The following is a 12,855-nucleotide window of genomic DNA, read 5'->3' as shown; positions in this document are numbered from 1 at the left end:
TTGGACCATAAAGAAAGTTGAGCACCGAAGAATTAATGCTTTTGAACTGTGGTGTTGGAGAAGACTCTTAGTCCCTTGGACTGCAAGGAGATCAAACCAGTCAATCCTAAAGGAAATCAACCTGAAATATTCATTGGAAATACTGATGTTAAAGCTTCAATATGCTGACCACCTGATGCAAAGAACTGACTCATTGGAAAAGACCTTGATGCTGGGAAAGATTGAAGGCAGGAGGAGAAGGGGATGGCAGAGGATGAGATGGTTGCATGGCATCACTGACTCAATGGACATGAGTTTGAGTAAGCTCCAGGAATTGGTGATGGACAGGGAAGCCTGACATGCTGCAATCCATAGGGTTGCAAAGAGTTGAACATGACTGAGCAACTAAACTGAACTGATAAGAACAACATACTGGAAAATACTCTCAGGAAGAAATGAAGTTCTTCATTTCTTAAAAAAGCCGTCTCTGAAATTTCTTCAAATCTAAACTTGTTTAAAGAACAATAGACCCAAGTGTAAATATTCAGAAAGTGCTCCCCAGGAAATGCATTAAGAGCCTTTTTTTTCCTTTTCAATTGTAGTATTTCCCATCTCTACAGCATGTAAAGGACAGGAGTGTCTCTGATACTGTATTTCTTCCAAGGTACGTTGTTTAAAAAATGAGTTTCTATCAGGTTTAAATATTTTTAAATAATCTATTGACAAGAACATATTGTAAAACAAAAAAAATCTAAAAAGCAATATGGTAATTTGTGTTCTTACTGAAATAATTTGATTATAAAAAATTACTTATGAGAGCTAAATTACACTGTATAAATGTCACTTTTAAAACTTGTAAGTTTGACATAACATCTAAGACCCATTTTTGTGTCTCTAAGACTAATTATTTTGTGTCCCTTTTGAATTTTTAAACTTCTAATTAACAGTGATTATGAAAGTATTTCTGAATAAAAATATACATTTAAAAACATATTAAAATGTTGTTATGCTGCTTATATATGAAAATTATTTTTTTGTTGTTTAGTTGCTAAGTCATGTCCAACTCCTTGCAACCCCATGGACAGCAGCATGCCAGGCTTCCCTGTCCTTCACTATATCCCAGAGTTTGCTCAAGCTCGTGTCCGTTGAGTTGGTGATTCCATGCAACCATCTCATCCTCTATCACCACCTTGCTTACTCAGTAAATTTTTATAGGGTTTAATCAAATTTATCAGTGTGTGTTGTATTCAGTAGCTAAGTCATGTCCACTCTTTGCCACCCCATGGACTACAGCACACCAGGCTTCCTGTTCTTCACTATCTCCTGGAGTTTGCTCAAATTCATGTCCATTGAGTCGGTGATGCCATCCAACCATCTCATCTTCTGTTGCCACCTTGTTTACTCAGTAAATTTTTATAGGTCTTGATCAGATTTATCAGTATGTCAAAGTATTAACCAATGCCATAGCATCCAAGTATAAAATTAAAGTGTTTTGTAATCAAAACTTGTTTGTCAAAAATGGGTCTGATGGTTCTAACCAGACAAAATAACACCCTACTTGAAAAAGCAATTAGTGTTGAAAATAAACAGAAACAGATACGGGGCAATTTTACATGTTCTAGCCTGCCTGTGACTCAGATAGGTGACATTTAAGCTGTGCCAAGGTCTAGGTTAGTTAGTCAATCATGAAAGCCATCAACCATGACCAGTCCAAAGACCCAATGTGCATGGTCTTAAAAACTCTGTGGGAGAGGGAGAGGGTGGGATGATTTGGGAGAATGGCATTGAAACATGTATACTATCACATATGAAACGAACCGCCAGTCCAAGTTCGAAGCATGATACTGAATGCTTAGCGCTGGTGCACTGGGATGACCCAGAGGGATGGTACGGGGAGGGAGGAGGAAGGGGGGTTCAGGATGGGGAACACGTGTACACCTGTGGTGGATTCCTGTTGATGTATGGCAAAACCAATACAATATTGTAAAGTAATTAGCCTCCAATTAAAATAAATAAATTTATATTAAAAAAAAAAACTAGCAGGAGTGTTTCCTTTATAATTCTCAGATAGCTTTCTCACTCCACCCTGGCCGACATATTTACGGATAAACTTTGAAAGATTTGGCCTCAGAAGAAATTAAGTTTGTGTGCTTTCTGCTTAAAAAGAACAAAATGCTTATTCTTGCCCAACAAGCACGTTTCATTTGAAGTCTCTTGGTTCTGATCAAATTTCAGGCAATCAATAAGGCAGCCTGCTGGGCAATAAACCATCCAGATCTGCAATCTGCCACTCATCTGCCCTTTGCACAGAACCTAAGCGGCTCCTCCTAAAGGCAACACTGCTCGTCTCCGCCATCCCTCCAGCTCCGGGAGGATGCGGAAGAGCCATCCGCGCATGCCCAGCCATCCCTGGCTACAGCGGGGAACCTACTGCTTTCTATTGTTGGCCAAATGTACCCAGAAAAGAAATGTCCAAAAGGAAGGTATTTTTGTGTTCATCAGGAGAGTAAAACCTTCAAAATATGGCAAACAGGGCTAAGACATTTCTTGAGTATGATACTACCTAAATGGAGAATCCGGAAATAAATGTGAAATTCAAATGCTCTAATTATTACTCAGGGTGAAATGTCCTTTCTGATGGCACAGGATGTGACCTTCAACGCCACATGTCCACAGAAAGCAGGCAGACTGTTCAGGCATTGCAAAGCCTCAGCTTCTCTATTTGTGTTTCCCCACTCCCATCCTTTGTTACTATTCCAGGGTGGCTATGTACTGCCTGGGGCTAGCTTGTTTGATCCATGGCTGCAGAAACAAAGCCATTTGAAGCAAATGCAGAAGGTTATGAAGAGGAAGGGAGAGTTAGTGAGGTCTGAGCAAACAGTGAAATATATAGGCTTTCACACCAAAGGAAGGCTTTAAATTGAACATGACTTCAGGAAAAATCAATTTGTCTTTTCCTTTCTTGTCATAATTTCCCCTGCAATATGACTCCTGACAATTATTGAAGGGTGCATCGTTGCATAAACCCTTGCACAGTGCGGCTTATTCTCCAAGAGTAATCACATAGTGTAGCATCTGTGATGTCACAATTGGTTTCTATGGTGATAAGAAAAAGGAGACTAAGAAGAGAAGGGGAAAAAAACCCATCACACCAGTGACATGACAGTCACTTTGGTAGCAGTGCGAATGCTCCTTGTAAAACCATCCTCAGTCCCAGGGTCTCAGAGCTATCACTGAAGCCATTGTGCAGTGAGTGACAAGGGAGATGAGGAGAGGGATGTCAGCCTTTGATAAGACAGGTGTCTTGTTCGGTAACATCATCTTACAACAAGCATTAAGGAGAATAGCAGAAGAATCAGCAAGTGCAAACATTAAAAAAAAAAAAAAACCTATAAGGAAAGGGAAGTTTGCATACACCCTGCCTCTTCCTACCTGATCTGCCATCTCGCTGAATATCCACGTGGTACCATTCCCCATCATTGGCTTTCTTCTGCGTGGCTTTCACTTTAATGGTGCCTGAGCCCATGTCAAGCAGCAGGTACAGGTTGCCATCGAGGAGTTCCACAGCAAAGAAGTCCACCTTGGTGTTCTTCTGGCTCCGGGCATCCTTTCTCTCTTGGGGCTTGCCGTGAGTGAAGAGGATCAGGCCGTTGGGCTCAGTGGTGCGAAAGTCAAAGGAGATAGAGCCCATGCGTTTGGTATTCCACTTGGGCAAGCTGATGTAAGCCTCTGGGGTCTCAAAGTTGATGGGGTCCAGTGTGGCCACATTCTCACACTTGAATACTACCTCACCATAGATCTTCATCTTGGTGTCCCCAATCCTGGCCAAGCGAGACAGCTCCAGACGGATGTCATTATTCTTATAAACAACCTGTCAAAAGTCAAACAAGTGCCATATGAATCAATCTTGCAAGCTGCAACCATCCATCGCTCACTGGGAACTCAGGAAAAAGGCCCGAGAAGAAGCTTCAGGACACAAGAGTCTGAAATAATATGAGAAACATGAGCCACAGCACTTGAAAAGCAGCTGCACAAACCTCTGAGGTGCACACAAGCCCTGAAGAAGCCCCTGTGTCTCCATTGTGTTCCTTTGGTCTGTTTCCTTCTGGCTGATTTTTTGCAGCATCAGAAAGTTACACAATGCAAGCAGAAATCAAAAGAGACTGAGTTGCGCAGACACAAATACTTCCAGAGATATTTACTGAAGTGTCCTCAGTAAAAGGCCAGGAACAACCTAAATGCCCATCAGTGACAGACTGGCACACCCTTATACCGGAATATGAGGCAGCCCTCAAAAACAAAGTAGCGCTCCCAGTTTTGACGTGGATTTTCTGAGTAATATTGTTAAGTGAATCAGCAAGGAACAGAACCATGTGCATTATGCTATCATTATGCAAAGTGGGTGTGTGTGTTAGGAAGTGTGCATTTTATGTATATACGTTTGCAAATGCATTAAACATTTTTGGAAGGAAACACATAAGAGACTATAAAATGGTCAGTAGGGAGAGGATTTGTAGAATTAATATTCAGGAGTGGAGAGAGACTTACTTTTCACTATATCTTGCTGTACGGTTGGTTGTTTTTTTTTTTTTTTTTTTTTTTTAAGATGACTGAGTGTTAAGCGTTGGGAGGGAAGACCTATATTTTTCTCCACATTGCATGTATCCTCTATACACATAAAGTAAGAGAATGAAACACCCTAAAACATTTTAAAAAAATTATGACTTTCTAAACCTCATATAACCTATGTAAGAGTAGGGATTAATCTTGTTCCAAAACTAGAATTTTAAAGAGGTTTTGTTGCTGTTAAAACTGAATTTTGATGCAGCGCCCTCAGATAGGTCTTGGTCCTTTGATCTCTAGGCAATGTCACATCCATACCGAAACAATAAACAGGGGGAAACAGAGGGCAAAGGGGCTAGCATCTGAGTACTGATTATGTAGACCGCTTTGCTATGTCCTTCACATTGTCTTATTCAAATTCTAAATCAGGACCTTGATTTAGGTTCCAATCCCACATCCACTACTTCCAAGCTGTGTGAACTTCAAAGTTATTTAACGTCCTCCAGTTTGCTTCCTCCTTTGACAATGGGAATATAGGAACAGACTCCTTCTTAAGGATGGAATGAGTTACTATGTGGGAAGCACTTAGAATGTTCACAGAGTATGGGGACAAACATCTCAGCTCTTTTGAGGGTGACTGTTAACTCACTTGGTCCTTTCTGCAGCCCTGAGAAAGTTGTCTTATCTCCATTTTCAGTAAAATAACAAGACTTAAGTGCTAAACTCTTACACCTCATCTCAGTGATAAAAAGTTAATTGAGTGAGTCATTCCAGTATATATCATTTAATCCCAAACATCTACCTGTAGAATTGCCTCTCTTCTCTCTCCCAACATGAGGAGAGAATCAAGCAAAGATGTATGCCTTTTCATATTGATTAACAAAAAAAATTGAAAAGGCCTACCATATAGCCTTCGTCATGGGTGAAATCATAGTCACACTGAGAACAGTCACAATACTAATATTTACTGAGCACCTCCTACCAGGCACTGTACTCAGGATCTGAAGTCTAGCACCCCATCAGATCCTGACAACACCCACTTGACGTGTCTACCATCATTCTCCCATTTTACAGATGCAGAAACAGACATGGACAGTAGTTAAGGAGCCAGCCCATGGTCACACAGCCAGTTAAGTGCCCGAGTAGGACTTGAACCCAGGGAGTTAGCTCCAGAGTCCATGTGCTTCGACACCTACGGACATTCAGCACAGGGTTATACTTCCAGCACCCATGAGCTCATCTTCAATAACACACTGGAAATCATGTATGTTCAACTTCCCAGTTCAAAAGCTAAATTTCTTAATTCTAGTGGACTGACCATGTGCAAAAGGAAAAAAAGAAAAAACAAAACTGCAAGATTCTTAGGCAATCACTCAAGTGAGTGAGAAAAGAAATGAAAAATGTTTAATGGCTAGCAGCTTTTCCTTTCTAATCCCCATGCAACAACCTGTGAGAGCTCTCTGTCATAACCTAACTGCAGCTTTCTTTGCATTTGGGCTAAACGCCTATGACCAGAGCTCTTGTAAAGGTTAATTATTAACGTAGAACAATAGGGGATCCCACAGGGACAGACTGAGGCTCGGCTCCATTGAACAATAAATGGAAAAAGAACTCAAATATCTCTACAGGAGGCAGAAGGATAAAAAGAAAAGGGCCTTTTAAAAGAATGCAGCATCCTATGAAGAGGAACTCTTCTGTGAGAAGGGTACAGAACCGCGACTGGGACAGACAGTGAATAACTAGAATGCAGATTTCTGGAGACACAGACAAGAGAATCCCAGCTGGGAACTGGCAAGACAAAGACTTCTCTCAAAAGCTCTTTGAAAATGAGCTCTCTAGCTACTCCATGGCCCTGAAATTACTTGTCTATTTATTTGCAATTTCCACACCTTTCCCACTGACAGCTGAGTAACCTCTCTGAGTCCCATTGTATTTATTTCCAAAGGCAGGAGACTCAATAGCTGTTCCAGAACTGTTCCCCTTTCCCTCCAGCCCCAGAGCAATTATCAAGATTAAATGGGATATTATACCTGGTAGAATGTAGAGAATCCTAAATAGTACGTAAGCCTAGGAATACAATAGTACACCATGTTTTCCAGCAGTACTGGGGTACTATTGAAAACTGGCAGGGGCCTGAACTGATGTTCTTCTGAGGATCTCCTACCAATAAGAAAGGGACAGGAGAGCACCTTGTAGCCCAGTGATATTCAATTAAGAAGCTCCATGGTTGGCATCTTCACCTCCCTACCCTAACCCCTGCCAACCTGCCCACTGCAAGACCATGGCATGGCCATGCAAAAGTGTAGCAGCACCTTGGGGAGGGCATGATGGCAAGAAACCCCAGTGGACTCCCTTACAAGGCAAAGTAGTATCTAGTATAGTTGCTATACTAGATGTTGTTCAGTCACTAAGTAGTGTCTGACTCTCTGTGACCCCATGGACTGCAGCACACCAGACTTCCCTGTCCTCCACTATCGCCGGATGTTTGCTCAGGTTCTACTGAATCAGTGACGCTATCCAACCATCTCATCCTCTGCCGCCCCGTTCTTCCCCTGCCTTCAACGTTTCCCAGCACCAGGGTCTTTTCCAATGAGTTGGCTCTTCGCATCAGGTGGCCAAAGTATTAGAGCTTGAGCTTTAGCATCACTCCTTCCAATGAATATTCAGGACTGATTTCCTTTAGCATTGACTGATTTCATCTCCTTGCTGTCCAAGGGACTCTAAAGAGTCTTCTCCAGCACAATTCGAAAGCATTAATTTGGTATAGTATTTTCTGTAAATTCATACTTTCATCTAAATGGAAAGCCCTGCCTGATGACCAAACTAGGAAAAGATGTGGCAGTGAGCACCTTGGTTGACAACTAGCCTCAAGGAGCAATGAGAGACAAAGTGGAAACCGCTCCTAATGGGAGATGTCACACAGCCTGGGGTGACAGAGGCAGAGCGCCAAAGAGTGACAACTCCAACCTCGGGCTTATAAAAGCTGCTGTTTGGACTTGCAGCTTGTCCAGCTGTCAAGTCCTAAGGATCGCTCAAACCAGCCCCTCGCCTACTCCCGCAGTGCCAGACTCTGTCCACCACCATTTCTCCTCTGGATTTCTGCAATGGCCTTCTAACAGAACCCCCTGATCCTTCCCCTCATGTTCTCCATAGTTCCACAGTGAATTTTCCAAAACCATTAAATCTGATCAGGCATTCCCTTGCTTAATAACCCTCAACATAGACAAGGATGATCTGTCCCTGTCTCTCTCCCCACTTGTTTCCCTTTCTTTCCCCTATCCTTTCATTCTCTAATCCAGATGACTTAAAGCTCTTTGATTCTTTTAATGATCCTCTTCTCTCCCCTGTGTCTGTCTGTCTGTCTGTGTGTTAGTCGCTCAGTAGTATCTGACTCTTTGCAACCCCATGGACTGTAGCCCTCCAGGTTCCTCTGTTCCTGGGATTCTCCAGCAAGAATACTGGAGTGGGTTGCCATTCCCTTCTCCAGGGAATGGAGAATCTTCCAGGGAATCCTCCAGGGAATCTTCAGAATCCAGGGATCCAACCCAGATCTCCTGCATTGCAGGTGGATTCTTAACCATCTGAGCCATTTGTTCCCTGCTAAATGCTTTTCTTGCTCCGATCTACATCCAGTACACACTCCTTGTCCTTCTGGTCTCAGTTTAGATGCTACTTTCTTGAGGAATCCTTTCTGACAAAATGACCCCCATAATTCTGACAATTTTGTGGACGTTTTCCTTCTGCACACTATCTTTTATTCTTTGACTATGTGTAAGTATGTTTGTACAATTTTGAATCCTTTTAAAAGTGTTTTGATTTTGAATTATCAAATAAGATCTGCTTAGGACTTTTATCCTTATGTATCAGAGGGTAGACAGAATGAGAACCATAATCACAGAAAACTAACCAAACTGATTACACATGGACCACAGCCTTGTCTAACTCAATGAAACTATGAGCCATGCCATGTGGGGCCACCCAAGATGGATGGGTCATGGTGGAGAGTTCTGACAAAACATGGTCCCCTGGAGAAGGGATTAGCAAACCACTTCAGTAATCTTGCCTTTAAAACCCCATGAACAATATGAAAAGGCAAAAAGATAGGATACTGAAAGAAGAACTCCCCCGGTCGGTAGGTGCTGAATATGCTACAGGAGATCAATGGAGAAATAACTCCAGAAAGAATGGAGAGACAGAGCCAAAGCAAAAACAACGCCCAGTTGTGGGTGTGACTGATGATGGAAGTAAAGTCTGATGCTGTAAAGAACAGTATTATGTAGGAACCTGGAATGTTAGGTCTATGAATCAAGGTAAATGAGAAGTAGTCAAATAGGAGATGGCAAGAGTGAACATTGACATTTCAGAAATCAGTGAATTAAAACAGACTGGAATGGGTGAATTTAATTCAGATGACCATTGTATCTACTACTGTGGGCAATAATCCTATAGAAAATATGGAGTAGCCATCATAGCAAACAAAAGAGTCAAAAATGCAGTATTTGGGGGCAATCTCAAAAATGACAGAATGATCTCTGTTCGTTTCCAAGGCAAACCATTCAACATCATAGTTATTCAAGTCTGTGCCCCAACCACTAATATCAAAGAAGCTGAAGTTGAACGGTTTTATGATGACCTACCAGACCCTCTAGAACTAATGTCAAAAAGATGTCTTTTTAATCATACAGGACTGGAATGCAACAGAAAGAAGTCTAAAGGTACTTGGGGTAATAGGCAAGTTTAGCCTTTGAGTACAAAATAAAGCAGGACAAAGACTAACAGAGTTTTGCCAAGAGAATACACTGGTCATAGTAAACAATTCCTTCCAACAACACAAGAGACAACTCTACATATGGACATCACCAGATGGTCAACACCAAAATTAGATTGATTATGTTCTTTGCAGCCAAAGATGGAGAAGCTCTATACATTCGGCAAAACCAAGACTGGGAGCTGACTGTGGTTCACATCATGAACTCCTTATTGCCAAATTCAGACTTAACTTGAGGAAAGTAGGGAAAACCACTAGACCATTCAGGTATGACCTAAATCAAATTCCTTACGATTATATAGTAGAAGTGACAAACAGATTCAAGGGATTAGATCTGATAGACAGAGTGCCTGAAGAACTATGGATGGAGGTTCATGATATTGTACAAGAGGCAGTGATCAAAACCATCCCCAAGGGAAAAAAAAATGCAAAAGGCAAAATGGCTGTCTGAGGAGGCCTGACAAATAGCTGTGAAAAGAAGAGAAGTGAAAAGCAAAGGAGAAAAGGAAAGATACACCCATTTGAATGCAGAGTTCCAAAGAATAGCAGGGAGAGATAAGAAAGACTTCCTCAGTGATCAATGCAAAGAAATAGAGGAAAACAATAGGATAAGAAAGACTAGAGATCTCTTCAAGAAAATTAGAGATGCCAAGGGAACATTTCATGCAAAGATGGGCTCGATAAAGGACAGAAATGGTATGAACCTAACAGAAGCAGAAGATATTGAGAAGAGGTGGCAAGAACACAAAGAAGAACTGTACAAAAAAGATCTTCATGACCCACATAACCACACGGTGTGATCACTCACCTAGAACCATTCTAGAATGCAAAATCAAGTGGGCCTTAGGAAGCATCACTATGAACAAAGCTAGTGGAGGTGATGGAATTCCAGTTGAACTATTTCAAATCCTAAAAGATGATGCTGTGAAAGTGCTGCACTCAATATGCCAGCAAATTTGGAAAGCTCAGCAGTGGCCACAGGACTGGAAAAGGTCAGTTTTCATTCCAATCCCAAAGAAAAGGCAATGCCAAAGAATGCTCAAACTACTACACAACTGCACTCATCTCACAGGCTAGTGAAGTAATGCTCAACATTCTTCAAGTGAGGCTTCAACAGTATGTGAACTAAGAATTTCCAGATGGTCAAGCTGGATTTATAAGAGGCAGAGGAACCAGAGATCAAATTGCCAACATCCATTGGATCATAGAAAAAGCAAGAGAATTCCAGAAAAACAGAAAAACATCTATTTCTGCTTCATTGACTATTCCAAAGCCTTTGTGTGGATTACAACAATATGTGGAAAATTCTTAAAGAGAAGGAAATACCATACCACCTCACCTGCCTCCTGAGAAACCTGCATGCAGGTCAAGAAGCAACAGTTAGAACCAGACATGGAACAACAGGCTGGTTCCAAATTGGGAAAGAAGTATGTCAAGGCTATATACTGTCACCCTGCTTATTTAACTTATATGTAGTGTATATCATGCAAAATTCTGGGCTGGATGAAACACAAGCTGGAATCAAGATTGCCGGGAAAAATGTCAGTAACCTCAGATATGCAGACGACACTATCCTTATGGCATAAAGTGAAGAGGAACTAAAGAGCCTCTTGATGAAAGTGAAAGAGGAGAGTGAAGAAGCTGGCTTAAAACTCAATATTCAAAAAAGTAAGATCATGGCATCCGGTCCCATCACTCCATGGCAAATAGATGGGGAAACAAAGGAAACAGTGAGAGACTTTATATTCTTCGGCTCCAAAATCACTGCAGATGCTGACTGCAGCCATGAAATTAAGACACCCAATCCTTGGAAGAAAAGTTATGACCAACCTAGACAGCATATTAAAAAGCAGAGACATTACTTTGCCAACAAAGGTCCATCTAGTCAAAGCTATGGTTTTTCCAGTAGTCATGTATGGATGTGAGAGTTGGTCCATAAAGCTGAGTGCTGAAGAATTGATGCTTTTGAACTGAGGTGTTGGAGAAGACTCTTGAGGATCCCTTGGACTTCAAGGAGATCCAACCATTAAACCTAAGGGAAATCAGTACTGAATATTTATTGGAAGGACTGATGCTGAAGCTGAAGTTCTAATACTTTGGCCATCTGATGAGAAGAACTGATTCACTGGAAAAGATCTTGATGTTAGTAAAGACTGAGGGCAGTAGGAGAAGGAGACAACAGAAGATGAGATGGTTGGATGGCATCACTGACTCAATGGATATGAGTCTGAGCAGGCTCCGTGAGTTGGTGATGGACAGGGAAGCCTGGCATGCTGCAGTCCATGCGATCACAAAGAGTTGGACACAACTGAGTGACTGAACTAAACTCAACTGAACTGGACTTGCAGCACATGCTTAGAAGGTCAGATAGTAAAACAGTTGTATACAGAATCTCAGGGCTAAGACACTGTCTCAGAACAACACCTCTTGTCTTAATCTTAATGTCCCTAATCTTTGATACAGAGGCACACAGGAACAATACCAGGAGTAAGGCAAGCTATGAGCAGGAGCAATACAGTAAAAACAGTCACCACCTACCAAGAGCCTATTATGTGCCAGACACTTTAAAAATGCTAATGTGCATCTTCCACATTAAGGAAGTGAAACAGGTAACATTAGCCTCACTTTGCAGAAATGAGGTTCAGAGAGGATAGGCACTTGTCTAAGATCACACAGTCCCTTAAGGGCATAACCAGGACTTGAACCCAGATCTCTCTGACTGTACTGGGGCAAGGTCATGTTCCAGGGGTGGCCATTCCTAAGCTCTCTAGTAGTGCAGGCTTACCCATAAAGTAGAAACTCCTTAAATCAGGCACAAAAAAACACACCCAGCTCCATCCAGACTTATTAAGCCCTTCCTACCTGGGCTGCCCTCTCTAATGGATCCCTACCCTTCCCTTCCCCACTTTGAGGCACTTGGAGGCTTCAGTGTGAACTCTGGTGTCAGAGCTTCTGCATACTTGCTCATCACGTAGGTTTCCCAGCCTACAGTGCCTTCCTCTCCTCTCCAACCTCTAAATGATGATTCATCCCTACCAGGATCTACCCCCAAACCCACTCCAGGCCCTCCCGGACTACTCTGGTTCTTGCTGATACCCACCATTTGCTTGGAAGCCTTTCATTGCCTACCTATGACGGAGCTGTCTGCCTGCCTGCCCAGACCATTGGCCTTGATTGGGAAAGAAACCGCTGTTCTTTTAATATTCGTTTATTTTTGGCTGTGCCAGGTCTTCATCACAACATGTGGGCTTTCTCTAGTTGTGGCGAGTGGGGGCTACTCTCTAGTTGCGGGATGCGTGCGTCTCATTGTGGTGGCTTCTCTTGCTGTGGAGCACAGGCTGGGTACACAGGCTTCAGTAACTGTGGTATGCGGGCTTAGCTGTTCCGCAGCATGTAGGATCTTCCTGAACCAGGGATCGAACCCATGTCCCCTGCACTGGCACACAGATTCAAAACCACTGGACCACCTGGGAAGCCCCAGGAGAGGTTATTCTAATCTGTATGCTGTGCTTTTTAAACTCTTCCATGATGCTCAAGGAATATGG

General features: G+C 42.3%; 1 protein-coding gene across 4 annotated transcripts in view; it reads right to left on the bottom strand.

The window, feature by feature from the left end:
• NRXN3 (neurexin 3) overlaps nucleotides 1-12,855 on the bottom strand; it is a 1,738,382-nt gene that overhangs the window by 1,236,966 nt on the left and 488,561 nt on the right. For all 4 annotated transcript variants that reach the window (XM_010844398.1, XM_010844399.1, XM_010844400.1 and 1 more), the window contains one exon: nucleotides 3,412-3,850. In XM_010844398.1, coding sequence (XP_010842700.1) covers nucleotides 3,412-3,850 — 439 coding nt within the window. The remainder of the gene's footprint in view (nucleotides 1-3,411; nucleotides 3,851-12,855) is intronic.

This window comes from Bison bison, unplaced genomic scaffold (assembly GCF_000754665.1).
Source record: "Bison bison bison isolate TAMUID 2011002044 unplaced genomic scaffold, Bison_UMD1.0 scf7180017864201, whole genome shotgun sequence".
Lineage (NCBI taxonomy): Eukaryota > Metazoa > Chordata > Mammalia > Artiodactyla > Bovidae > Bison > Bison bison.
The sequence above is the reverse complement of the archived record's forward strand: the minus strand, read 5'-3'. Positions and strand labels throughout refer to the sequence as shown.